At 35.5% G+C, this 27,761-nt stretch overlaps 2 protein-coding genes across 3 annotated transcripts in view; both read left to right on the top strand.

Moving 5' to 3' along the window:
• Window positions 1-12,550, top strand: part of cltcb (clathrin, heavy chain b (Hc)) — a 28,703-nt gene extending 16,153 nt beyond the window's left edge. The window contains exons 22-33 of one of the 2 annotated variants that reach the window (XM_039670583.2): window positions 104-261; window positions 551-715; window positions 892-999; window positions 2,449-2,616; window positions 2,808-2,957; window positions 3,085-3,216; window positions 3,299-3,409; window positions 3,495-3,665; window positions 4,359-4,580; window positions 7,351-7,371; window positions 9,490-9,565; window positions 11,466-12,550. In XM_039670583.2, coding sequence (XP_039526517.1) covers window positions 104-261; window positions 551-715; window positions 892-999; window positions 2,449-2,616; window positions 2,808-2,957; window positions 3,085-3,216; window positions 3,299-3,409; window positions 3,495-3,665; window positions 4,359-4,580; window positions 7,351-7,371; window positions 9,490-9,565; window positions 11,466-11,596 — 1,613 coding nt within the window. In that variant the 3' untranslated portion in view covers window positions 11,597-12,550. The remainder of the gene's footprint in view (window positions 1-103; window positions 262-550; window positions 716-891; window positions 1,000-2,448; window positions 2,617-2,807; window positions 2,958-3,084; window positions 3,217-3,298; window positions 3,410-3,494; window positions 3,666-4,358; window positions 4,581-7,350; window positions 7,372-9,489; window positions 9,566-11,465) is intronic. The other variant, XM_039670585.2, reaches the window with a different exon arrangement.
• Window positions 12,551-13,604: 1,054 nt separating this feature from the next.
• On the top strand, window positions 13,605-26,279 carry vmp1 (vacuole membrane protein 1). The gene is made up of 12 exons (XM_039670829.2): window positions 13,605-13,760; window positions 14,426-14,532; window positions 15,165-15,297; window positions 16,515-16,605; window positions 16,810-16,920; window positions 19,154-19,321; window positions 20,465-20,596; window positions 21,382-21,462; window positions 21,912-22,028; window positions 22,418-22,479; window positions 24,768-24,870; window positions 25,364-26,279. Exons 2-12 carry the CDS (start codon window positions 14,454-14,456, stop codon window positions 25,505-25,507), a joined length of 1,221 nt encoding a protein of 406 aa, XP_039526763.1. The 5' UTR covers window positions 13,605-13,760; window positions 14,426-14,453; the 3' UTR covers window positions 25,508-26,279.
• The last annotated feature ends 1,482 nt before the right edge of the window (window positions 26,280-27,761 follow it).

The following is a 27,761-nucleotide window of genomic DNA, read 5'->3' as shown; positions in this document are numbered from 1 at the left end:
ACCACAAAAAATGACTAAATCCATAACGTTCAACGTTCAAGGTAAGGTGTTTATAAATTTGGGAAATGGTCTAGTATTGAACTAATTGTTGTTTTGTTCTCAGGCAACTGGGAGGATCTGGTCAAGTTTCTGCAGATGGCTCGTAAGAAGGCCAGAGAATCTTACGTAGAGACAGAGCTGATCTTTGCCTTGGCCAAGACTAACCGTCTAGCTGAACTGGAGGAGTTTATCAACGGGCCAAACAACGCACACATTCAACAAGTAAGAGTCTATTGACAGAAATTAATGGGGCCTAAAATGCCACCAAAGTGACACTCTCTGAAATTCAAAGTGTGGGTGAAAATGACTCAATAATGTATTAATTTTTGTAATTTGCAATATTTGGGATGTTTTGATATATTCAGCAGTTATTGTAATTATTCTGATATAAAGGAAAAATGTAAGATATGAAACTAGAAGGAAAAAAATAAGCCCTTGGAAATAGGGTAAAAAATAAATATTGCTATAAATATTGCTAATTTATAATGTATTTTGCTCTTATTCTGTCTAGGTTGGTGACCGATGCTATGATGAGAAGATGTACGATGCAGCTAAACTACTTTATAACAATGTATCTAACTTCGGGCGTCTGGCCTCCACTCTGGTGCATCTTGGGGAGTATCAGGCTGCCGTCGATGGAGCCCGCAAAGCCAACAGCACGAGGACCTGGAAAGAGGTCTGCTTATACATTCTGAGATTTCTTGCACTTTCCTACTGTAACAAAGCATATTTTTTAGTGGCAGGTTACCTGCTTTGTCTTTGAGAGATCGAATCCCATTTGCTTTGCTGCTTAATATTCTGTGTTTTAGTTATTGGTGATGCATTAGCGACAAAGATGTTTTCTGCTCGTAGGTTTGCTTTGCCTGTGTTGACGGGAAGGAGTTTCGTCTGGCTCAGATGTGTGGATTACATATTGTCGTTCATGCTGATGAACTTGAGGAGCTCATCAACTACTACCAGGTTAGGCTGAGAATTTGGCGATTTCATTTGGTTTGAGATGAAAAATTAACCTGATTCCCACAGTCATGGAAAACCTGGAAATATTAAGGAATGTTCTATAGTGAATATATTTTTAAAACTATATTTACTGTAATACTTTTAAATTTCATTTACAAACATAAAACTAAAAATACTATAGGATTATAAACAAAACAGAATGTATTAGTGTAATAATTGCCATGATGTTTTTTTTTAAAACCCTTATCTAGTAAACACAAACAACTTGAAAAACCATGGAAATGAATTTGCCAGGAGGAACATTTTAGTTTTTGCTTTCAGAGGAACCTTGAGCTGGGCAATATGGCCAAAAAATCATATCTCTCAATTTTTCGGCTGAATGGCGATTTACGGTATATATCTCGGTATTTTCTGCATTTTTCTATTTGGGAAAAAAAAAAAAAAATCTGTATTCACTTAAAAAAATGTTATTTCACATTTTGCCCAATGTTGTTCTATTAACAATGTTTATATTGAAGGCTGTGTAAACAAATAGTGATTGTAATCATGTACAAAAAGGTTTAAAAATCACATTGCATCCTAACATGTAACACAACATTACAATCCACAAAGTTCTTTTTAAAGCAGATGTTCAATCCACTGAGCTAACAAAAACAAACTGGTAAGAGGAACACAAATTCACTCATTTGAGCTTATGGTTTCTATATTACCCTTCATTTGATTACCTCATTACAATAGTCACTACAGTTACTGAGAACATAAAACATACACTTACTTGTAGGTTTCAAATTCTACAAATGACACTTTTAATGTCCATCAATATGTGAGCAAAATAATATTTTAGTCAGAATTTTTGCGCTCTATTCTATTGCGCTCCGTGTGTTTGGTGCGCATGCACGCGGCGCTGCTTGTTCACTGAAGTCTGTGATGTTTAGCGGAGACTTGCTTGCATAAGAAGTCCAATCCTGACAGCAAAACGGAAATATTTTCATGACTTTGTAACATTTAAAGATAGAAAATATACCTGTAACATTTACAGATAGAGAATATACCTGTGAAATTTAAGTCATGCACTGAGGAAAACACCACACCTCAAATGCATCCGCATCCAAGTATCTGTTAGAGCTTCTGATGGGGAAACCTACGCTTAACTATATGCGTTAACTCTATCTTATGAGCTATTTTGAAACCCTTACTACAAAGCATGTCTCATGTTAAGGACAAATTGGATTAAGCGGTTTCCGAACCGCAGCTCACTCCGTGTCCTCCACTATTATTCAGATGCAGTCATAATATCAAGCTACTGTATATCAATATTAATGGAATTTGCCTTATAAAAAATATATTGAATATCGTACAAACTTAATATACCGCCCAGCCCTAAAATAACCCCAGTATCTGTCCATCTTGGAGTCCAGCAGGGCTGATTGATGTTTGTTGTTGCTCCATCAGGACCGTGGCTATTTCGAGGAGCTGATCACCATGCTGGAGGCGGCGCTGGGCTTGGAGCGCGCTCACATGGGCATGTTCACAGAACTGGCCATCCTGTACTCTAAATTCAAACCACAAAAGATGAGGGAGCACCTGGAACTCTTCTGGTCCAGAGTCAACATTCCCAAGGTCGGTGAACTAAAACCACTCTGAAATGTCTCTCTGCTTAGAATATATATTCATGTAAATTGAGTTTATATTTCTGAGGCCGAACAAACTCTCATTAAAAATAGCAACACATAATATCCATCTATTTAGGCACTCTCTATGTATTTTGCATATCTCAGTATTGATTTGATGGAACAAATGTATCTGTTCAGGTTTTGAGGGCAGCTGAGCAGGCGCACCTGTGGGGTGAACTAGTATTCCTGTATGATAAATATGAGGAGTATGATAATGCTATCATCACCATGATGAACCATCCTGCAGATGCCTGGAAGGAGAGCCAGTTCAAGGACATCATAACCAAGGTATTGTCTCACTTTACGCCTTTGGTTCAAACTTTGTTTGCTTGCATTCATTTCAAAAAGTAGTTTTTTTTTATCGGCCACAGAGCAGGTAAAGGAAGTGAACTGTTTTTGTACGTTTTTGTTGCAGGTGGCTAACGTTGAGCTGTATTACAAAGCCGTCCAGTTTTACCTGGAGTTTAAACCGCTGTTACTGAACGACCTGTTGATCGTACTGTCCCCACGTCTTGACCACACTCGTGCCGTCAATTTCTTCAGCAAGGTATAAACTTTTGCTTACTGTTACAACCAGTTGGTTGTTTTCAGCTAGGAAAGATTCAATCATTTTGATTCGTTTCTTTTAGGTCAAGCAGTTGCCGTTGGTGAAAGCTTACCTGAGATCTGTACAGAACCACAACAACAAGGCTGTAAACGAGGCACTAAATAATCTCTTCATCACAGAGGAGGATTATCTGGTATATATCAATGGACAGTCATTTGATAAACAGTCTCTTGGTTAGCAGCTTTGCAATCTCGTCTTTTTTGTTTCTTTTTTCACAGGCTCTGCGCACATCCATCGATGCCTACGACAACTTCGACAACATATCTCTGGCTCAGAGCCTGGAGAAGCATGAACTCATCGAGTTCAGGCGAATCGCCGCCTACCTGTTCAAAGGCAACAACCGCTGGAAGCAGAGCGTGGAGCTCTGCAAGAAAGACAAACTCTACAAGGTCTCACCCTTAGCCAACCGTTTCTTATACCATGGATTTTTAGTATTTTAGATGTCATGAACCCCTAAAAGTGATTATATGTGAGGGACCTCCATGTGGAAATTTAAGACATTATATATATTATATTATATTTATTATTATTATTTTATTAAACTAAATATAAACATGTATATATATATATATATTAGGGCTGTCAAACGATTAATCGTGATTAATCGCATCCAAAATAAAAGTTTGTGCTTACATAATATATATGGGTGCACTGTGTATAATTATTTTATATATATAAATACACAAACATGCTTGTATATATTTCAGCAATATTTTCATGTATATACTGTATATAGATTTAGATAAAATGTATATTATATATATAAATAAAAATATTTTACATATAAATATTTTTTTTCTTAAATATACATGCATTTATCTATTTATATATATACAAAATAATTACACACAGTGCACATACATGTGCATATTTTGGATGCGATTAATCGTTTGACAGCCTTAATATATATATAAATATATAATTTCAATTAAGTAACATTATTATGTTCTTTTTCTACCTACCTGTACAGTTATTAATATCTACAGACCTCCTCTCCTAGCACTCCTTTTCAGTCCCCTGGCCCCAATTTTTTTTTTGCAGGACAGTTAACTAAATCGTATTTTTTTGTCGCTTTTTCACAGGACGCGATGCAGTACGCTTCAGAGTCAAAGGACACAGAGCTGGCCGAGGAGCTGCTGCAGTGGTTCTTGCAGGATGACAAGAAAGAGTGTTTTGCCGCCTGCCTGTTCACCTGTTACGACCTGCTGAGGCCTGACGTGGTGCTGGAGACCGCGTGGAGGCACAACCTCATGGACTTCTCCATGCCCTACTTCATCCAGGTCATGAGGGAGTACCTCTCCAAGGTGAGCCCCCATCTAGAGGATCCGCTGGGTCTGATGGTGGTCTTCAACGTTTCTCAGGGCAAGGACCCCTTAGGCGATAGAGGCATGGAGCAGGCGCCCCCAATACAAAATGTGTAAAACAGAGCTACACATTAAGCATATAGCCTGCAATATTAATAGAAACAACCATATTGTGATAGTTATATTATGTTAGTAGATTATAATTATGCATGTTATTGTTTTTGCACATGCATCATTGTCTGTATATTACTTTTCATTGTTAGAATTGAGATGTATGCATCATAAAGCATATAATTGAGATAGAAAACAAACAAAACTTTAATTCAAGGTCGTTAAAAATTCAGATGGACAATTAAACATTCACTTAAAACTTAGCTTAAAATTTACTAGAACTAAATAGGAACAATTTAAGAATTAAATCAATGGGTTTGTGAAATTAGTGTGGGTTCTCTAGTAAAGTGCTAATGTGATTTGTAAGCGAAGCTGCTACCATAAGCAGAATAGCAATGTACAGTGAGTCATTAGTTTTACAAATAATTGGAATATCAAAAATATATTGATACAATTATATTTATTTATTTATTTGTTAGTATGCATTTACATAACGTGTATCTGTTTGGTCATGCCATGTTTTTGTCCCGTGCTAGTTATCACAATGTCATTTTGAGAGTAAATCGCACATTTATATGTAGATTTCACTTCCAAAATTTTGGGCCGCCAGTCCTCTTAGCAGCATGAAAAAACAAACTTTAATTCAATGGATTATATATAGCCTAGAAAGCATGCAAAGACTGCTCCATTTACAATCACTAAAGCGCTGTCACTCATCTCCATTAAAATCAATATATTAGGTCTATGTTAAAGGGTTAGTTCCCCCCAGAAATGAAATTTCTGTCATTAATTACTAACCTTGTAATGTCTTTCCATGTTGTTTAAAATTCGTAAGACCTTTGTTCATCTTCAGAACACAAATTAAGATATTTTTTTTTGATGAAATCTGAGAGATTTCCAGCCATAGACAGCAACGTCCTTGCAATTGCCGAAGATGAACGAAGGTTTTGCGGAATGACACAAGGGTAAGTATTTAATGACAGAAAATTCATTTTGAACTAACCCTTTAATGAGAGGATTCACAGGCATCCAAAAAATTCCTAATTTTGAGTGGTGAGTGGATTCTGACTAAATATAACGTCTCTGATTGGCATGTCACTGTGGTTACACCCACTGAGTGGCAGCAATGGTGTTCGATGTGAATGCCTCGAATAACACACACAAAACACATCTAAAATGGAAAAGATTTGCGATTGACTACAAATAGATTCAACAAGAAATCGAAGCTGTCTTCTACAGACTGCTGAAAGCTACAGGAAAGGGAAGCAAATTCACAGAAACTACTGTGGCAGCGAAACGTAGATTTGCTGTTACTGTTTTGTGTCAGACATGTTGAATTTTGGGGTAAAATCATACCCTAGGTCATAATTGTATTGACAACTCAATTAAATATTTACCATCTTATATTCTGCGTAACTAAAGTTTTTGTCAATGTGTTCTAAGTTTCTACAAAATAGATTGAAATAACTAGAATATCCAAGCATGAACTGTGACCAAGCCTCAAATTTATTTGTATAGCTGTACAAAACCCACATACACATTAACATTTCAAGCAACTTTACACAAAGTCATAATGTTATGTCTATAATGCCTTAGTGCTTTAACAAGTTTTAGGCAATATGACGATATATAACAATGATATAAGTGATTGTCACGATTTAGATCTACCTATATTGTATTTATAGTTTTGTCTAGCCGATAAAGCATTCACAGGCTTTAGTCTATGTATTTCCCCGGCGTCTAAATCAGATACATATAAAGGTCAGGAAACCCATGTCAATGTCCATGGACAACTTGTTCTTTGGTGAGTTGTGAGGAACACTGTCGAGTTCAACTGAATTTAACAAGATGATTGTTTATTTTACTCCCGTTTATGCAGTTTCCCCTATTAAATCCTATCATGTTGCGGGATTTTTGTTAGTTCAGCTTAAGGGGGTTAAAAACGGGGTTTTTGACAGTTAAAAAGAAAAGCATTTATTTAAATTAGACATTCATAATATTACATATGTCTATAAAATCACATTTTTTTAACTAAAAATCGCATTGACCACACATTTTTAAATGATAGTGTAGGTAGGCTGCTCGCTTGATTTTAGTGCCATCTTTCCATATCGAATAATTTGATGATTTCTACATGCTACTGCATATTAAAAGGATACTCCACTTTTTTTGGAAATAGGCTCATTTTACTACTATGGAAGTCAATGGGACCAGAAACTGTCTGATTACTGATATTCTTTTAAATGACAGAAAATCGGCTGAATGGATTTGAAAACGGTGAAACCCAACTGTTTAACTCTGGGGGAGTTGTAAAATGAGCAACAAAAAAAAAAAAGTGGAGTATCCCTTTAAGTTTTATGAAGTTTTAATTCTTCTATCATTCATGAACATGTTTAGACCACACATTTATTCATGAAGAATATTCCATCAGCATAACAAGACCTTTTTTTTTTAAGCTTAGATTCATAGTTACACTAGGTAATGATCATTCATTCTTTTAAACAGCTAATGGAGTAACAGGGAGGACATTTTGATTTGTATCTTCTATGATTTCCCGCTGTAAATTTCTTTTAACATTTGTGCTCTACCTGCTTTTTGCAATGCTGGACTGTTAAGTTTGCTTTTTTTCTTAAGCTGCCACTCTTAAATTTCCTTTCAGGTTGATGCAATTAAGGAAAAGGTGAAGGTTCACTCTTATTCCATCTTTAACCCTTGTAGTTTGGAAGACTGAAACTTTGAAGAATCTGCATGAGTTCTTCCCTCCCCATGTCACTCTGCTGCTTTTAAATACACACTTTAACTAGACTTCCCTTGAGTTTCTTCTAGACTACTGGCCATCCGTTTGCCAGACGCTGTGGTAGTTCGCCTCAGACCTGTAGATGGTAGAAATCTGGAATTAGCTGATGAACAGATCTAAACGGTCTTTTCATTGATCGTCTTCGTCAACTATAGTTTTTTCCTCTTTAAATGTATAATTATAGATTGTTAATGTTCATCAGCTAATTCAGTTGTAGGTAATTTGGTTAAAAATTAGATGAAATGACCACACTTTCACACTTATTTTAATACAGAATTTAAATGTTTTTGTCTCGGACATAGTGGTGCATGGTTGCTCGATTTTGCTTTCAAGCTACACTCTAGCGACAGCTTTGAGAAAGTGTGGTCCTTCACAAATATAAAACCAGTGTTTGCTGTAGATGCTTTACAAGCATGTGTTTTACCGTGTTAGTAGCACCCTTGTACGGTCAGGGATCGTGGCTGTTGGCTTTGCCTGCCTCTGGAAGCCGTGAATGGCTGAATAAACCATCTCTCACCCCGTCACACCTTCACTCTTACTCTGCCTTTCTCTCATGCACACTTTTTAACATAGGAATAACAAACTACACCTGTGGCATGATTTCTCCCTCTCAACGAAACTTCGACCTGCCGATCTCTTTTAAGCCTACTCAACAACATAATTCTTTTAACCTTTTTTAAATTATATAACTTTTAAATATTGACACCAGCTCTATGTAGAGAACTGAACCCAAATGCCTTTTTAACTTTTAAAGGGATAGTTCACCCAAAAATTCAAATTCTGTAATTATTAGTCGCATTCAAGTCAGTCCAAACCTTTTTGAAGAATAATCCAGCTGCTTTTTGCCATAAAATAAAATGTACAATAGAATTTACTTCTTTTTTTTTTCTGTTCCTCATACAAAGTTAACATCTGATTTCAGAGTTACCCACTTTTATTGTACTTGAAGCTCAATAACCTTTCATTATATGTGAAAAAACAGCTTGAACATTCTTCAGGAGTATTCTTTTTGTGTTCCATGGGGAAAAAATGTAACAGATTTAAAACGAAATGAGGGTGATAAGGACAGAATTGCACTTTTTAGGTGAACTGTTGCTTTAAATCATAATTGAAATCACTCAAGGATTGGTAAGACTACCAATTTGTAACTTGGCTTTTACTTGCTTATTGGTTATGTTTATCAGCCATATCAGATGGTGGTTAGATACCTATAGGACTTTTATCATTTTGCAATGACTTCCTTTCCCTCACAGGGGCATCTTTCAGAGAATCTGTCCAATCTGTCCAGCATCCTCCCGTTTAAATATTCACGCTGCATTTCTTGGCATCAAGTTAGACCTTCGGTTTGCCTAAAGGTGCGGTCACATTTACTGTCATTCTGCGAATTTCACGGAAGAAATCCAGTCATATTAATAGGAATCTATGCGTTTGGGAGTTTCATGCGAGGACGAAGGATTTCCCCACACAGATTTATTTCGCATTAGGTCTAGTTGGTCATTAGACTTCACTGTACTGACCAATGGCTGCTTAGTTTATGTGCGAGCTGTAATTTATGCTTTGACACACTTGACAATGGACTTATTTTCTCTGTCTGTGAAATTTCCCAGATATTTTGCAAATGTGACCGCAACTTAAGAGGGTTCTGTTTTCTACATAGAGTATGCAGTGTTAAATAATAGGATACTGACTGACTGTATGGGGGACCATCTACTATTAGTACCATGTCTTTTGTTACTGACTGAATCGTTGAGGAAATATAAAGCATAGCATAGACTAATAGAGGATGCTTATTTCAGTGGTTTGTCATCGGGTATGGAGTGCCTTGGCAAGAAGCTTGTGCCCCGAGACCTGCTTTGAAAGCGTGTGCAGCTTGTATTAAGCTTGGCTTTATGCATCTCCCATGAATGGTCCCATCCATCAGTCATTACCCCCTTTCTTCAGGATATTTATCTCTTCTCACTTTTCCTCTTTTCTCCTTCTTTCTCGCTCTTCTTCATTCAGGTTGATAAGTTGGATGCTTCTGAGTCTTTGAGGAAAGAGGAAGAGCAGCTCACGGAGGCACAACCCATTGTCTATGGTAAGACCCTTGTACTGCCCCTTCATCTAATTTTATTTTTTTATATTTTGCTTATCTAAATAATACATTTCGCTTTTTTTGTGTTTAGCTTTGTTTGGCTTTTGTGGTGTGTTTTGATTGGTTTGTTTTTGTCTTAATTTTGTATTTAATTTACATATATTATGTAATATTTCACTTAAAAATATCTACAGCAACCTTAATATTTCAAATATGCACAGAATCATTAGCAACATTTACATGGACAACTTTTGTTTCAATCAGATTGAAATCATTCCGACTGTTGAATCTGAATGTAGTGTTTACACCAATGCTAATTAAGTTGATGTTGAAGGTGATGACTTGTTTATGTCACATGCTTCAAATAAGTTTAATCTTTTGACGTGCACAAAACAATAGAGTTTCCTGCACATACTAACCATCATCTTTTGATGGTTGATAACCATCCTTTGATAACCATTGTCACATACTAACCATCATCCTTTGTTTTATCCTTCAAATGATCTTCGTTTCCCGTTTACACTTCTGGGCTTCGGGGGCTATATGACCCCAACAATTGATTGAGTATTTGTACAAAAAATATACATTTTTAATCATAAAAATAATATATAATTTTTTTGTTTACTTCTCATCTATTCATTAATGCTGTGTTTTTGGAGATGTAAAGTACTTTTGTATCCATATACCACACAATTCCTCAACTATACCATTAGCTTTAGCATTAGCAAGATAATTTTTTTATGCTACATTGCATTTATGCTCTAGTACTAGGCCTTCATTTCTGTGTAAAAAATTTCAGATTTATGCCAGATTTTTTTTTTTTTTTTTGACACATGAAGAAAATAGATTTAGTTTTTTCCACATTACCCATTCATTTCAATGTGGGGTCATATTGACCCCGAATACCAGAAGTGTAAAAAATTTTTTTTACATACCTTCAGAACAACCAAATCAAGCCCAGTTTTTGTGTGTGTGTGTGTGTATAGATAGATAATGTATGAAAAGTCACAAAATCTTATTCCATTGAGATGAAGGGAACCTTAATTAAAAGTCGATTGGGGTCATATAGACCCTATGACCCGATTGAGGGCTACAAAGCATACATTTACACGGCACCCTTCTTATGCATTTTGAGCATTTTGGGGAGCTGAAAACCAAAATTATTGAAAACTGGTTTCTTAAAAAATGCAGTGTAAACTACAAAAATGGTGACATCATGCGTATTACATGTTCAGCCTGTAGGTGTGTAGTTTATCTTTACAGTGACATCGCCAACTACTGGCCTGGCATGAATAATACAGTGTTTTTAACTGTTTTTGCAAATCCGTGGACCGTGTTGAACGGGATCGTTTTGACAACGTTGCCGCCTGCATGCGAAAAACGCAAAGAATTGTTTTTTCCGTTTTAAGGACATTGTTGTAGTGTAAACGTACCCTTAATATTAGTTTTTCGGGGTCTAATTAGGAGACAACGAGCACATGAAACTTTGTGCCATGGTGCTGATATTTGTCAAGCAGTAAAAACACCCCTTCCCTGTGCCTAAAACAAGGCGTCTGTGGATTAGAGTCCGAAACAAGAACTGGTGGGACGTTGTCCTGCTCCACTTGAAGAACGGCAGCTAATTCTGTGCGTCATACAACATTGCACATGTGCAGAACTTTCCAGTTTCAGCTTCAAGTTTTGACATGTCCTGTCAAACTGAAAAGGTTTAAAGCACCCATGTGACTTTTTTTATTCCAGCTGTGCTACTAATTTGATTACAAACAGATTATTAGGGTCCATGTAAATGCAGCTATTACAAATGTTCAGTAGTCTGAATTGCATGCTAATCATTTTAAATAAGAGGATCAACCTGATGTAGATTGTTTTTGTGTGCCTAACCGTGTTTAATCATTTTTCCCAGGCACACCCCAGCTGATGCTCACTGCAGGTCCCAATGTCGCAGTACCCCCACAGCAGTCTTATGGCTACGGATACCCCACGGCACCTGGCTACGGCCAACCCGCACAGCCAGGCTTTGGCTATGGCATGTAAAGCCCTCCTGCCCACAGCTGTCCATCCATCTCTCCTTAAGTTCCTTACTAGTTTATTGTGGTCTACACACAAGCTTATGTAAAGAAAGAAAAAAAAAAGTTACGCCTTTTAAATTATTTTCCTTAAACTGCAATGAAGGACTTCATTTTTATTTGTATTGTCGAAGAAAATAATCGGACCACATTTGTTTTATTTCACATTCCATATATTTAAGGCTACTTATATCACTAAGATTTTTTTTTTTTGTGATTTGTTTTTTTTAAAGGGGGGCAATGGGTTGTGTATGTAAATGGAGTGTTGAGAAGAGCAATTAACCTTAAAAAATGTCGTGAAGCATCTGATTTGCACTCTGTCGTGAGAGGAAACTAATGTAGAATCTCTTAATTTTGATGTATTGTATGTGAAGAGCTTACACTGTCAGTCTGTTTAATGCATTTCATTATTGTATATTATGAAAAAGGTTAAAACAATATTTGAACATGAACGTATGCATCCATGGGTACATTTAGCTAACACTAAGTAATAATCTGATATTCTACACAAATATGTAGCTGTATGGACATTTTAAGCGCATACAGACATAAATATAGTAAAGGATTTTAATCCCTTAGCCTAAACGGGTTTTTCCCGATCGACCTCGTAGTTGTTAACATCTCATTCACTCCATGTGTAACAGGTGACCTTTCCTTGTATTGAATACAGTGCTCTTTCTTGTGTGAGTCCATTTCCATAAATGAGCAAGGGATACATTTATTCTTCTGACTTCTGTGTTTACTCATTCAATTCTTTGTATTGAGGTTTGTGTGTGCCAGGTGTCGTGTTGTTCTAGCTCATTATTTGGAGTGTACAGAAGAATGAATACACAAATGGTTACCAATGCTTGTCCACCTGTAAGATTTGTGCGTGATCTGCAGAATCAGAAAATAGGGGAATAAATTCAAAGGATTGTGAATATTCTGGTGGGTTGGTTGTAAATTTGGTGGGTTAATTCGCAAAGATTCAAATGAAACTCATCCATTCTCCATCATATATTTTGCCACTTTATTTTCCCACAAAACACACAGTAGCCACTAGCCATTAAAGATCGGCAGCATTTTTTCCCTATGTTGTGCTGGCCAGTATGGAAGAGATCTTGGAAGAATTTATTTTTTTTTTTTTCACAAACAAATGATATTCATCTGCTCATGTGATCTCAACATGGAGGCCCCCATGTCATGATCTCACTAACTACATTTTACTTACATTTAAAAAAATTTTTTACAGAAGTGTTATTTCTTAAACTTTTTATAATGCGGGAAAATGACCAAGTGCACCTTTAAAATGTCATAAATTTGTACCTAGATATTTGTAAAAAAAAAAAAAAAAAAAAAAAGACTGCTTGTTTGTATCAGTTTTTAAAAGATAAGCATAAGAATATGGAGGACTAAAAATGTCAAAAGGAAAAATAAATAAAGAAAAGTAGAAATAAATGAAGAAATATAGTGAAAATAAATACATTTTGGTAATATAAATGCCCTTTTCTGTATAGTTACACGTATTTGTGCATTTATATATGTATTTATTTAATCGTTTATACATTTATTTACACATGCATTTACATATTTATTTATTTCTACATTTATTTATTTATTTTTCCTTTTGTCATGTTTAGTCCTCCATATAAGAAACGTTCAAAAATCAAAATACATTTTAGACGCCTAAATAAGTCACTAAAAAAGGACATGACCTTCTCGGTAATTCGGTAACGTACGGTAACGTTATTAGTGAGAAGTCTGCTACTATCATGGTTGACGGCAGCGTAAAAGACCAACCTTGAAGATATAAATTGCTTTCTGGGCCATCCTAAAATATCCTTTCTATTTTTGTCTCATTGATGAAAAACATATCAACATAATCCAAAGCTGACAGGTAATTAAATTAAAGTATAATAAAACATTTCTTGGAAACTCTTGATAAGAGCTTGATGAAAAACGACGTCAGCATAAAGCTCAATGAATTTAGTATTAATGATAAAAATCGTCCAAATAGATGACAGTGAGGCCAGCCGGCAGTCAGCATCGTCTTTTATTTTGAAAATACTGCACTGCTATTACAGCTGAGCCTGAGTCATTTCCTGTGGCTATTGTCGCTTATTGCTGCTGTCAGGACGGAAGAGTGGTTACAGGTATGAATGTGTCCCTTCACTTTACCTTACCTCTGTTATGACACTTTTAACCCCTTTTAGCCTAAAAGTATGTAAACATGACTATGTACTCGTTGTCGAGTCTGAAATAAAATCTATTCAGCGGTAGTGGACTCAAAGCTAACCTTGACAGCTAATTCTTGCCGGTTCATCACCCACATGGGCTTTTTGAAATAAAATGATCTGTAAATGGTATCTAAAAAATGTTAATTTGAGATCATGATTAATAATAGCCAAACAAGAGCTAATATTTCTCATATACTGTAACTTCACTTGCTCAGTTGGTTAATATTTTACTATGAAGTTCTGGCTTAGTTATGATAGCTTAAGTGCTAGTTAAAGATCCTAGTAACATATATAGGGGTTCAGAGTCCTGTTGTGGAAATATATTAATATACTGGTACTATAACATATTATATCCTATATAAGTCAATACTATTGACAGTGCTGAGCTGTTTATGACCTTCATATTCTTCTTCATATAACTGCCATTCTCAAAAAGATTACCATATAAGCCACTCAATTTTATTTGGGAGATGATTAACCACCGTCAATACTTTTAAAGTTTAATTTGGGATGTTTGTCTGCCCTCAGCAAACTTCCCAAGACCTCAGATGGAGTAACATATGTTTGTTTTATGTGTACAGGTGTTTGAACTGTAAACAGTTGTGGGAGATGGATGCAAATGGAGCAGAATGTGAACAGCCACAGAAAAGACTAGGACCTAAAGACAAGCAGAATGGCAGTTCTACAGGTTTGTTAAGCTGAGAGGAAGCTGATTATCGGCTGGCAGCCACCATGAAAGCCTCAGCTGAATAGATCAAGGGTCAGGACCAGAGATAAAACGTCCTGTGGAGATAAACAGACCTGCCATCATCACTGATGGATTCGTCATTGATCTTAAAGTCCGCATGGAATGAAAATTCACCCTATCTTTTATCTAAAGAAAAACATTTTAAGACCTTGTTTAATAAAAATACACTTCTCTCTGGTGATGTATGCAGGACTTTTCCAAGCATTATTAGTCTGTTTAAACTTTAAACACCCCTGCAGCCTCGCATTCACCTCCACTTTTGAGTGCAACAAGTCGTCGCAAAATCGAACATAAAACATTTGCATAAAACTATGTCCCCACCCTTCTTTTTTTAAATAAGCCATTATACAGTTGTATGTCACAGTATGAAAGATCTGTCGGTCATCTTGACTTTAATCATAATGACAAATCATACACTTTTATAATATCTAATATTTGTTTTCACAGATCGTTTTTTGCTTGATTTTGAAATAATCAGTAGTGATTTGTCAATCGCTTTTGTACTTGTTGCATGTTGATTTAAAATGTATAATAATTAAATCATGTTAAAAGCTTGTGTATTGTACCCACAGATCCATCTCTGAGAGAGAGAAAGCAGCAGGACAGGGAAGAGCGTCTCTCTTTAGTGTTGTGGAAGAGGCCTTTTATCACTCTACAGTATTTCTTCCTAGAAACCCTCGTTACCCTGAAAGAATGGACGTGGAAGTAAGATATCAAACTTCTATTATACACTCACAATTTAAGGTAGTTTATGGGAAGTTTAGCTAACGTATTTGCATCTGACATTGTACGGTGAAAATGAGGGTTAAAAAATTATATATATTTTTTTTGCGTACAGGCATCAATACTGTCAAAACGATCCCCGTTTCACACATATCTGCGAAAACGGCTAAATCGCTGTATTATTCAAGCCAGGCCAGTAGTTGGCGCTGTCACTTTGTACAATTTAAGGTAGTTTATTGGAAGTTTAGCTAACGTATTTGCATCTGACATTGTATGGTGAAAATGAGGGTTAAAAAATTATATATTTTTTTGCGTACAGGCGTCAATACTGTCAAAACGATCCCTGTTTCACACAGATCTGCGAAAACGGCTAAATCGCTGTATTATTCAAGCCAGGCCAGTAGTTGGCGCTGTCACTTTGTAAAGAAAAACTACACTCCTATGGACAGAATGCATTCGCATGACATCACCGGTTTCACAAATTCACGTTTTTGTAGTTAACATGGAGATGATAACGGTATCATTTTCTAAAACTTGCACTTTGAAACTTTCAGGCCCCCAAAACGCTGTTGTCATGTAAATGAATGGCTAAAACACATACGTTTTTTGCTTTTATGTTTTTTGCTTTTAAGTTTTTTTGCTTTGTGTCATGTAAACATACCCTTAATTCCTATCAATGCTAGACAAGTGAAAAAGTGATATTTTACGAGTATCATTCAGATTCTTTTCTCAAAAAGCAACTGAATGCAATGCACATTACCTTTTAAAAGAGTTTTTTTAACCTTTCTTAGCAAGGATGCATTAAATTGATCAAAAGTGACATTTATAATGTCCAAAAAGATTTCTGTTCCATATAAATTGTTAATAAATAAATAATGAAAATAAATGTAAATAAATAAAGCAGCAAATCGGCATATTAGAGTGATTTCTGAAGAATCGTGTGACACTGAAGCTTTGCCATCATATCAAAATCTATATATAATAAAATGGAAAACAGATATTTTAAATTGTAATATTTTACAATATTACTGCATTTATGATCAAATATATGCAGCCTTGTTGAGCATAAGAGACTTCGTTTAAAAATCTTACCGACTGCAAACATTTGAGCGATGAGATACTTAAAAACATGTGGTTTATTGTGATTTTGATTAATTTACAGTCTTATCACATCCACCTTTTATTTGATTTGTTTACAGGCTTTGGCAGAGAAAAGGTGTGGTATTTTTGACCATACTCCTTTTTTCATTTTTCTCAATGGCTTACTCAATAGAAGGAACACATCAGCAGGTGAGCTCAGTATTTCCCTATATTGGTCACAAATCTGTAACCAGAATCATGATTTTACTGCTTGTACTATTTTTGTTTTGTTTCTTATGATCACTTTTTTACAACAAGCTTCTGCAAGGTAGTAATTTAGCAGTTCTGTTTTGTTCACATGTTCTAATAGAGTTGTTATTTCTGACTCTTTAATGTGTTTCCCATTGTTTGTAGTATGTACAGTACCTGGAGAAGAAGTTCCTGTGGTGTGCCTACTGGGTAGGCCTGGGTATTTTGTCTTCGGTTGGTCTCGGAACTGGATTGCACACGTTCCTCCTGTACCTGGTAAGAGTTCAAACAGTGGACTGCAATTTAGACCTCATTTCTCATTCTAGGGAGTGTTTTCTGGATGATTGTTTGTTTTTATCAGTAGAAACAAAGTCAACTTTTACTGTACATATGTGCCAAAACACACATCAAAGCTAATAAACATAAGTCATGTTTTGACTTTATTGGGCCTTTGAATACAGTAACACCGGCTATTCCCCTAGATTAACTGTCAGGGGCCCAGTGCTCTGTCAAAAGGGAAGAGGATTTGTGCTGGGTGTTCCACTGAAGTTTATTAATAGTGTGACAGTGAGAGCATGTGCCTCTCTCTGCTTCTCTGCAGCAGATCTCGTAAGCAGAACCTTTCAGCAGTTTCCACTGACTCAGTTTGAACAGTTAGACAGTGGTCAGGAGTGTCCACTTCCACTGGCTGTGGTGAAGTCACACCCCTCCTTTGTCACCGGGGAATTCTAGTACTTTGTGTTCGGTTTGTGTGTCTATGGGCGGCATTGTGAAAGAATGGGATGTGAAAGTGCAAATACGCACAATGTTTCGCCATCAGACTTTTGTATAAAGATGAGCAAATTTCACACATCAAGCTCTATTTTTTTTTGTCTTTTTAATTGTTTATCTGACAATATCTTGTAAAAGGGCTGTCAAAGCAAAAGTAACTAAAACCGTTCTGTAATAGTATTTATTTTATCAATTCAAAATCAATTTGAATTGATTTTTTTTAACCTTTATACACCTAACATTACTTGAGTAGTGGGGGAAAAAAAGAAGCCACCCTTGATATAAAGACAGTATTTTCTTGCTAGTATTTTAATAATGTACTTTGGTGTTAGTAGTGACGTAGTTATAGTATATAATTATATCATAATTAAGTATTTATTATTTGAAATCATTTTAAAATGCTGATTTGCTGCTCAAGAAGCATTTATTACTAATATCAATGTTGAAAGCAGTTGTGCTGCGTTTCACCCAAAAATGAAAATTGTCATAATTTACTCACCCTCATGTTGTTGCAAACCTGTACGAGTTTTTTTTCTTCTGTTGAACTCAAAAGAAGATATTTTGAAGAATGTCGGTTACCAGACAGTTTAGGTAGCCATTGACTTCCGTAGTATGTTTTTTCCTAGTATGGAAGTCAATGGGTGCTATTAACTGTCTGGTTACCAATACCAACATTCTTCAAAATATCTTCTTTTGTGTTCAACGGAAGAAAGAAACTCATACAGGTCTGAAACAACATGAGGGTGAGAAAATGATGAGAGAATTTTAACTATCGCTTTAGTATTTTTGTGCCATTATACATTTTTTTTTTCATGGTTCTGTGATAAAAGGTCAAAAGAACAGCATTTATTTGAAACAGATTTTTGTCTTTTTTTAAAAACATCCCAACATTTTAAAAAATTTGTAGCAAAAACAACATTTTTTTTAATCAAAACTACTTCTCATCTGCATCTGATGATTGAGTTTGGGAAGTGGTTTGGGTCAGGTTTCAGTGCCTGGGAAATAAACTCAATTGCACTGAGTAACCAGATAAAACGGTTGCTGTATCAGGGTCTTTGCTGTGACCCCATCATGAGCTCATAACTCTGAATGTGATTATCCAATGGTGGTCCTGACTGGCTGACATCACCTCTGACTTTAAAGATCCCAACAGTCAGCAGAGTAACTTAAGACCACCATCAAAATTTAGACTGGGTTTAGGTTTAATAGGCTTTTTAGTGCAGGTCTTGGATATCTCTTTGCATTCTGTTCCTTTGATATGACAAACTAAAGGTTTCTCTATCATTTGTGTATTCCTTATAAGATTTGGATGGAGCCATCCACTAAATGGTACCACCTGAGTCATTTGTGCCTCCTTCGGTTAAAGAACGTTAATCAGAGGTTAAAAATGCTAGACATGGTATATTGTCCAGTCTCCTCTCCCACATATATTCTCCCACGGATCGACCGACTGTGGGAAGGTATGACATCACTGTCTGTTTTCACTTAGTAAATGAATTGTCGTTTCGTCTTTGTGGTATTTCCATCGCTCTACATTGAGGTCACACGCTTTTTGCAGATGCATTGAACCGCACGGACATGTGGTAGTTTTACATAGTTGGTCAGCAAACAACTTTTTATTTTACCCGTGAGGTACTATTCTTAGAAATGCATCTAGCTGCTCATGGACTAGAAATGTTCATGCTCGCGTGAAGTTTTATTTCAGTCTGTAAAAATGTGATTGCATCGTTTCCTCCAGGGTCCACACATAGCTTCTGTCACCCTGGCTGCATATGAATGTGGCTCGGTGAACTTCCCTGAGCCACCCTACCCAGCTCAGATAGTGTGTCCGGAGGAGGAGTTCCTAAAGGAGAGCGTCTCATTGTGGACCATCATGGCGAAGGTCCGCCTGGAGGCCTGCATGTGGGTGAGTGCTTTCACACCACAGTCTTGGCCCACTACACACAATTCTCCAGCTAATTGAGCTGTTGGGTTTCAGTAGAGCAGGGTTCGAACTAAACTGCTGGAAGTTAACCTTCTGGAATGGGTTTCAGCAGGCTGAAATGGCAGCAAAAAAGTGAAAGTGTAGGTCCCTCGCACTAGTTTTTGAGCATGTGAACATAATCCCCCACCCCCCACATACACCTTTTTAAATAATTTATAATTATTATATTATAAATCTATTACATAAAATAAATCTAGACTTGTTACAATAGATACATTTATATTACTTTAAATGTATATATTTATAATATTGATAATTATATATTTTTTGTTATCATAATCTACGTATATTACCTTTTTGTAAGTTTAAAATACAAATGTATGCATTATTAGTAAAATAATATTACTTATAATATTATTATACATATTATTATTATTATTCTAATAATGCATACATTTTAAATACAAATGTATGCATTATTAATAAAATAATATTATGTATAATATTATTATTCTTTTTTTAATAATGCATTCATTTACATTTTAAACATAAAAAGGTAATAAGTAGTTATAATACAAAATAATAATTAAAATAATAATCAATAATTAATTAAAATATAATTATCAATGTTCAATTATCAATATTATAAATATATATAAATTTAAAGTAATATAAATGTATGTATTATAATAAATATAGATGTATTTTTTTGTTATAGATTTATGATGTATATACATACAATTATAATCTTAATTTAAATGTTAATTCTATCTGTTAAATTATGCTTACTATGTACTGGGATCAATGCAAGTTCTTAATTGAAGTTTGCATTTTAAAAAACTTTTAATAATGTAAAACTGCCAAAATGAGAAGATCATGTTTGGTCTTAAGATGCCAATCTGTGATGTTTTGATCCTTTGCTGTGACACACTTTTGGCATATAAATTGACATTTCAATTTCCAAACCTTAACTATGATAAGCAGTCAAAGGCTTCTGCGTATTTGCATGTTTTCAAAAACCTAGTATTATTGTCCCAACATGTGAAAACTTGCAGAACTCAGAAGCTGATGTTTATGATGCACTTTTGTCTTCTTTAGGCTCATAATGTGTGACTGTGTTTTCAGGGTGCGGGCACGGCTATTGGAGAGCTGCCTCCTTACTTCATGGCGCGGGCGGCACGGCTTTCTGGAGCAGATCCTGACGATGAAGATTATGAGGAATTTGAGGAGATGCTGGAGCAGGCACAGAGCGCACAGGTCTGGATTTTTTCAGAAGTTCATGTCATATACTTGACCCCTGTGTCCAAACTAACAGTTCATATGGACATTAGCTCATTAGGATCTCCGGTAGATGTTCAAAGCTCAACTAACTATTTCCTTCTAGTGGTCATGCCTTTATGAAGCTGACAGTGATGCCCCCCCATGATGCAGCAGATACTGTGTCCTGTTGATGGGAGGGGGGGCCTTTATCCTATTCCCATGAGTCCCCACTATTGTGGTTCACTTATGCAGGTCACATGATTTCTTGGAAGGGCTCTCCCCTGACTTCCAGTAAACCCTTTGAGCAGCGGGTGACTCAGAGTCAGAGCTTCCCTTTAATCATTGCCTCTTAGTGTCTAAGTGGGACCCCACATGTTCTGTGCCTTCAATCAACACTTTTAATTGGTCATCTTTAATGATGTTGTGTTCCACCAAGATTGGTGATTATTGCCACCCTTTTTTTTAAATTGTGGCAGAGTAATTGTTTTATGTGACTTTTATTTTAGGCATAATGTTAAATGTTTTCTTGATTTTGCAATAAAATATTGTAGAATAGCTGAAAGCTGATTCCAGAAATTGTTCTACTAAAATGATTTAAAATATTTATTTTATGTAAAAAAAGTAATAATATTAATAATAATATTTTGTTTTATATAAACACATTTTTTTTAAACAATATTACCTATTTTACATTACATGACTAATAACTAAAGTTTGAACAGATTGTTTAGTCCTTGCAGACTTATGATCACTTTTTTTTTTAATTGTCAAATTTCTTACAGGATTTTGCATCGAGAGCCAAGCTTGCAGTGCAAAACATGGTGCAGAAAGTTGGATTTTTTGGAATTCTGGCTTGCGCCTCTGTAAGTTATTTATTTATTAATCATTGCTTGGTTAGTAATTGCAAAATTGACATGGTTTCTATTTTTTGAAAGTTCGAAAATGTTACGTAAATGTTAGTTTGACTTTCCATGGCACTTTGAAGTTAAACATTCTTTCAAACTGATAAGGTTCTCATCATATATCCTGTAAACAAGTAATTGTTAACAAAGCTATTACTTGTTTGCAGTTATGTTATCAACCAACTTTGCATGTGAGGATGGTAACAGAAAAACAAAACAAATCATAATGCATAGTGATTAGTGGGACCCCGCTAACATGGGTCACATGCATGATTCACAGTAGCTTATAATAATATGTTATATAGTTTGTTTAATATATACTGGGAGGTGTTAGAATAGTTTTTTCAAATGTATTTGTCAGATTTTTGTCTTTTGGTTCTTACCAGTACTTATGCATATCTGTTTCTTAGATCCCAAATCCTTTATTTGACCTGGCTGGAATCACCTGTGGTCATTTCCTGATTCCATTTTGGACCTTCTTTGGAGCGACTCTCATCGGAAAGGCCGTTATTAAGATGCACATTCAGGTAATCATAGAGTTAAAAAAACAAATGTTAAACATTTTTGAGTGTGTCATTCCTAAAGAGGTGATTCCAATAATTCTCAAAGTATTTTTTCAGTTGATCGGTGCCATTAGATCATCAAAGATAGACCTTTGCATGTGGCTCTTTTGAGTTTAAAATGTTGACTCAGCAGATTCTAGACAGCGGTGCATCTGATGTCTACAGAGTTTCTCATGTCATCCAAATGATCAAATCATGAGCGGGAGTGAGTCAGTGATCTCATCGGGTGTCATGTCTCCTCACTAAAGACACTATCTGTGCCCCCCCTCAAATAAATCTGCTACATTCGCCTTGAGGAACTTTCCGTTGATTCAATGTCTGACAATGTTTATCCACTTTTTGTCTCTCTGCAGAAACTATTTGTTATCATAACATTCAGCAAGCACATAGTGGAGCAGATGGTCACTTTGATCGGGTGAGTAATGACACCACAGTGAGGTGAATATGGACACCCTGTGTAAACAATGGTAAACATTATAGTGTATAAACAAGAACTACATGAATCAATAACACCTGAAATTAGAGTAGTCATGCAAATTCAAGATGAGTGGCAATTCAAAATGCTTTTTAGACGTACAAAAATAAATATTTTATTAATCATTTATTTTTTTGCATGTGAATTATCAAACAGATACAGGCTTGATCCATGTTTAACAGTTGTGCATTGACTAATAAAGAGTCATTTTTTTGCCAGTAAGAAACAAATGTCATTGTAACATGTAAATGCACTAGGGGAAACTAAAAAAAGGATCTAGCAAAGTTTATTGAACTCTTTCATGAACTGTGGGCAGCTCATTTTAACGTTTGCATGCAGACTCCTCTCAGACAGTCATATGCTTACCATTGTTTAGTCTGAATCATCTAAAGAATCGCATATAGTTTCTGTTCCTATATATATACCACTAATATAGGACTCCTAATATCACTCCAAAATCAGTAAGAAAGATGTGTTGCTTTATCTTATTTATAAAGGGATACTCCACTTTTTTTGGAAATATGCTCATTTTACAATTCCCTCAGTGTTAAAAAGTTGAGTTTTACCATTTTTAGATCAATTCAGCCGATTTTCTGATATTAAGAATAATATCAGTAACCAGACCGTTTCTGGGCTCATTGACTTCCATAGTAGGGAAAAATATATACTATGGAAGTCAATGAGACCAGAAACTGTCTGGTTACAGATATTCTTCTAAATATCAGGAAATCGGCTGAATGGATTTGAAAACGGTAAAGCTCAACAGTTTAACTCTGGGGGAGTTGTAAAATGAGCCTATTTCCAAAAAAAGTGGAGTATCCCTTTAAGTTCGAAAAAAGATCTTATCTTATTCTTCTATTGCGAGATTATTTTTGACATTTAATAGGCGTGTTCCACTTTAAGCAGTGCTGTGCATGACATACAGCTGGTGGCTCCATATGCTTTCCAAGCCGAACACACCTAATGACAGAATTATGACAAGAAGTCATTTATGACAACGCTTCCCCGCCACTGTCACAATGTTTTCACTGTTATACGGTAGGGGGCGCTATTACGAAATGGTACAGAATCTCCAGATCAAAAACACAGTCGAACAAGGAGCAGAAACAAGCGATTGAAGCCTTGCTTAAACGGATATAAAATAATGTGATCATTAAATGGCATATAAATCAAAACTGCCTAACATTACTGCATGAAATCTCAACCCAGGAAGAGGGAGGCCCGATTTAGGACTGTGCAAGGATTAGGGGTGTTGATGGATTCAATCTACTCGGTTAGTTTTTTTTTTTAATTAAGTTAATTTCTTTTGATATATTGCATGTTCAGATATTCATACAACAAAATATTGTTGTGAAATTGGTAAAAAAAAATAAAAAATTAATTGCGGGGAAAGAGTTAATTGTCGTTAAAATAATGTCAAAACCCTATTAAGACTTTATTGCATTAAATGTCCTAATGTTTTATGTTTGGTTTTAGTGTGAAATGTGACCATAAGATTGACCTTACTTAACCCTGTTTGTACCACATACTGAGCCCACTTATTAGTTAGCTTCACCATTTATGGAGATGTCTGTGCACAGAAATGTTGTAGCAGAGTGACTCAAAAGTAAAGATGTGGTCTCCATGTTGGCACTTTCAACAGCACTCAAAAGTAAAAACGAAATGACTGTTCATCTTTGAATGAGTCACAATTGTAGCTTCATAATTAAACCACATTGAAAGAACTTCATAATTGCGATCTAAGAATGAGGTCACATGATCTGGACAAGGTCCTTTGGATTCGATGAGCCGCTCAAACTTGAGGTTCTTGTTTGTGGTGGTCATGTGACTGAGACAGTATAACATTCAGAATTGGTATTCTGGTTCCTTTTTCAGCAGTATTTCTTTGCTTTTTTGATGTAATAAAGATATGGTAATTGCACCTTGAACTGATGATCCTACATGATGGTTTGGTTTCACTGACATTCTCCCTCCAAAAAAATCTGGGCAGTTCTTCCTACATCGATGCAGTGATGACACAATATTGAGTCACTTCCTCATTAATTGCTTTAGAGCAGTTCCTACATAAACCTCTCTGCTATAAGTGAGGGTTCAGAGATCTGGTGCTTCATTCTTCTGAAGGCTTCACTGATGGAAAGCTGTTGTGCGCTTTGGGAGATCTAGTTGACTTCTGGCTGCTTCCATTCCTGGTAAGACTTTGCTAATCATTTCTTAATTTTTTTGGACAGTATTATCCCTGGAGTTGGAGCATCTCTTCAGAAACCTTTTAGGGAGTACTTGGAAGCCCAGAGAGCCAAGCTTCATAATCCAGCCAGCGAAGGAACTGGAGCGGTAAAAATCAATCAGTCATCCTTTTTTATGTTTTTATTTATTTTTTTTATATAAATATAGATATTTATTTATTGTTTATTTATTATTATTCTCATTGTTTATTTCTGTAACTTATTTTTTTATATTTTACTTTATTTTAACAAGAAACAGAAACTAAAATATGTATATATAACTATATAATTCGTGTTTATTTGCACATTTTAATTTTTACTTTTTTAACATGAAACAGGAAAAAATTATACTGTGTATATATAGAAATACACATACATACATGCAGTGTATATATATATATATATAGATTTGCTCATTCTGCTTATTAAATTTTTGTCTTTTTTTATTTTAATACAATATAGGTTTAACATGGCCTAGAAAAACACATTATTTATTAAGACAAATTTAATTTGACCTTAAAATCTTAAAATCTTTGAACCAAGTAATTCAGAAAATATTTTATTTTTTATATACGTTTTTTTTTTTTTTTTTTTCCGTGCAGGGTGAAAGCTGGCTCTCGTGGGTATTTGAGAAAGTGGTGCTGGTCATGGTGTGCTATTTTATTCTGTCCATCATTAACTCCATGGCACAGAGTTACGGCAAGCGTCTCCAGCAGAAGAAGTACTCGGAGGAGAAAACAAAATGACGGACTCACTGAAAAACATCTCGCGCTCCTGTTTTGGAACCTACGAAATATTTAAGCTAAAACTGCTACATGAGCACTGATTTGTGTGCGCTTCTGTATGTTAACGTTCATTCAGATCCCTTTAGTTACGCGAAGTCCCTCTTCATTTGTCTTTAGTGTGCACTACTATTTAAAATCAGATTTAACATTTATAGGGAATTTTGTCTTTACAGAACCAAGGCAGTCTTGCTAACGGGCTGTGTGGGGTCATATTTGTTGCAATGCCTTATGCAACATTTGGAGGTCATGCTTCCATTGAAGTGAATACAGTTCTTAATCAATAGATTGACTTATTTAATTTCTAACATACAGGTATGGATGGGCAGGGTCTGTTTTGCGGAGGTGTTGCGATTGGAATTTTCAGGGATAGTTTTTTTTTAATCAATATTGATGTCATTTTGTATTTCTTTAACTGTTTAAAAGAGGATAGCAATATCAACTCAGATCATTGTGGTTTCTAAATAGTTTGCACATCTTGTAAATAATGTTTTGACTATACGCACATGTTTATTCTCCAGAGATCTTAAACCAAAATGTCACAAACTAGTGGATGTAACTTTTAATTCAAGAAACTGAACATGTGATATTTGCATTTGTTTGTGCATTTCAACCTCTGACATTTTAACTAAAACCACAAGTTGATCCATAATTTCCTCTTTTCTTATTTTGGGCTGAAATATTTGTGTGGCTAACTATAATTTCTCACAGAACCAACATTAAATTGATTAATACATCTGCTGTGTTGTTGCATGCGCATTTTACGTTAATCTGTCCACCCTCTCCCAAAAAAAAAATGATGAAAATGAACTTCTTTGGGTTCAGACCAATGGGTGACCAGTTGTAGGATGCAGCCCAAAAGCAGGTATGTGAAAGGCAATGAAATATCCGTCCATCTGTCTATCTATATCTTTGTTCTATCTATCCTTCTATCCATTTTACTCATTCTGTATGCCATTCTGTCTTTATCTATCTATCATTCTGTTTCAAATCCGTTTGTCATTCTGTCTGTCATTCTATCTCTTTCCTACGTCTGTTCTGTTTGATTAATCTGTCGTTGTATTTCTGTCTGTTTCTCCATCTCAGACAACTTATGAACTCACTTTTCAGTATTATGTTGTGCTCATACACCCTTAAGTGTCCCATTCTGTCAGGTAGCTTATCAGACTGGTGTTGGCTGTAATTCATATGGCAACAGCAGTCTAATAGGCTGCCTGAAATTTTGGGATTTGCCACCATCTGCATGTTTTCAGAGCTGAATTTTTGTGCCACTGAACAATATTCACTAACTGGTGAATGTGCTCTCACAGTGTGCCTTTATGTCCTGGTGGATTATGTCCTGGTTTGTGGAGGGCAGATGAATTGTTTGCGAATATAGCTTTTTTATTGTAAACCAACTATAAATGTAGTGGTAAGATCATTCACTTTTTTTTATTGCATTCAGCTATTTTTTAGGAGGAAGATGTCGAGGCAAATTATAGATTCTACATTTCATTATCACAATAAAAAGCATTGTGTTTAAGGTTTCCCCCACTGATTAAAAAGCACTTCATAGTGTTACTAGTGTTTTTTTCCCCATCATTTCTTTGAGCCATTAGCGCCATAGCATGACACATGAAAGCTGGATGGGAGCCAAATGTGAACACTTCATTGCGTATTCAAAAGGTCATTGGGTTTTTATGGGGCTCTTTTGTTTGTGACGGCTCATTGATGCTTCATAATGCTGCAGAATACATTACCAGCCGTTGAAAAATTGTGAAACTGCTCTCCATCTTGTTTTTTCAAAGATATCGATTGTGCCGATTCTAAACCACGTGACCGCGTGGCGGTTAGATCTAGTTTTCAACGGCTCTGGCTCAAGGTGAGCAGCTGCTAAAAAAATGCTACCAATCCATTTTTCACAGTCAATGTAGGCCTACCAATCGCATATTAAACAGATCGAGATGAATCCAAACGAGACCGAAACAAAAACCTCTCTCCGGCTACTACTGTTGTATGAAACATCTCTCAGAGATTTATTCACTATTGATTATCCAATAACTCATAATATAATGTCTTTTTCAATTGCAATATATCAACAATTAGCAAATGGGTAATAATAATTTAAAAAAACAATTGTAATTGGTAATCAATATTTTGTATTACATATACAAAAACAATTCCAGAGAAATACCAAAAAAAGTTGCTCTGAAAAGAATCAGAAACACTAAAAACCTGA

Source organism: Pimephales promelas, chromosome 16 (assembly GCF_988280905.1).
Source record: "Pimephales promelas chromosome 16, fPimPro1.hap1.1, whole genome shotgun sequence".
NCBI classification, from domain to species: Eukaryota; Metazoa; Chordata; class Actinopteri; order Cypriniformes; family Leuciscidae; genus Pimephales; species Pimephales promelas.
Note: the sequence above shows the minus strand (reverse complement) of the source record. Positions and strands in the feature narration are given on the sequence as shown.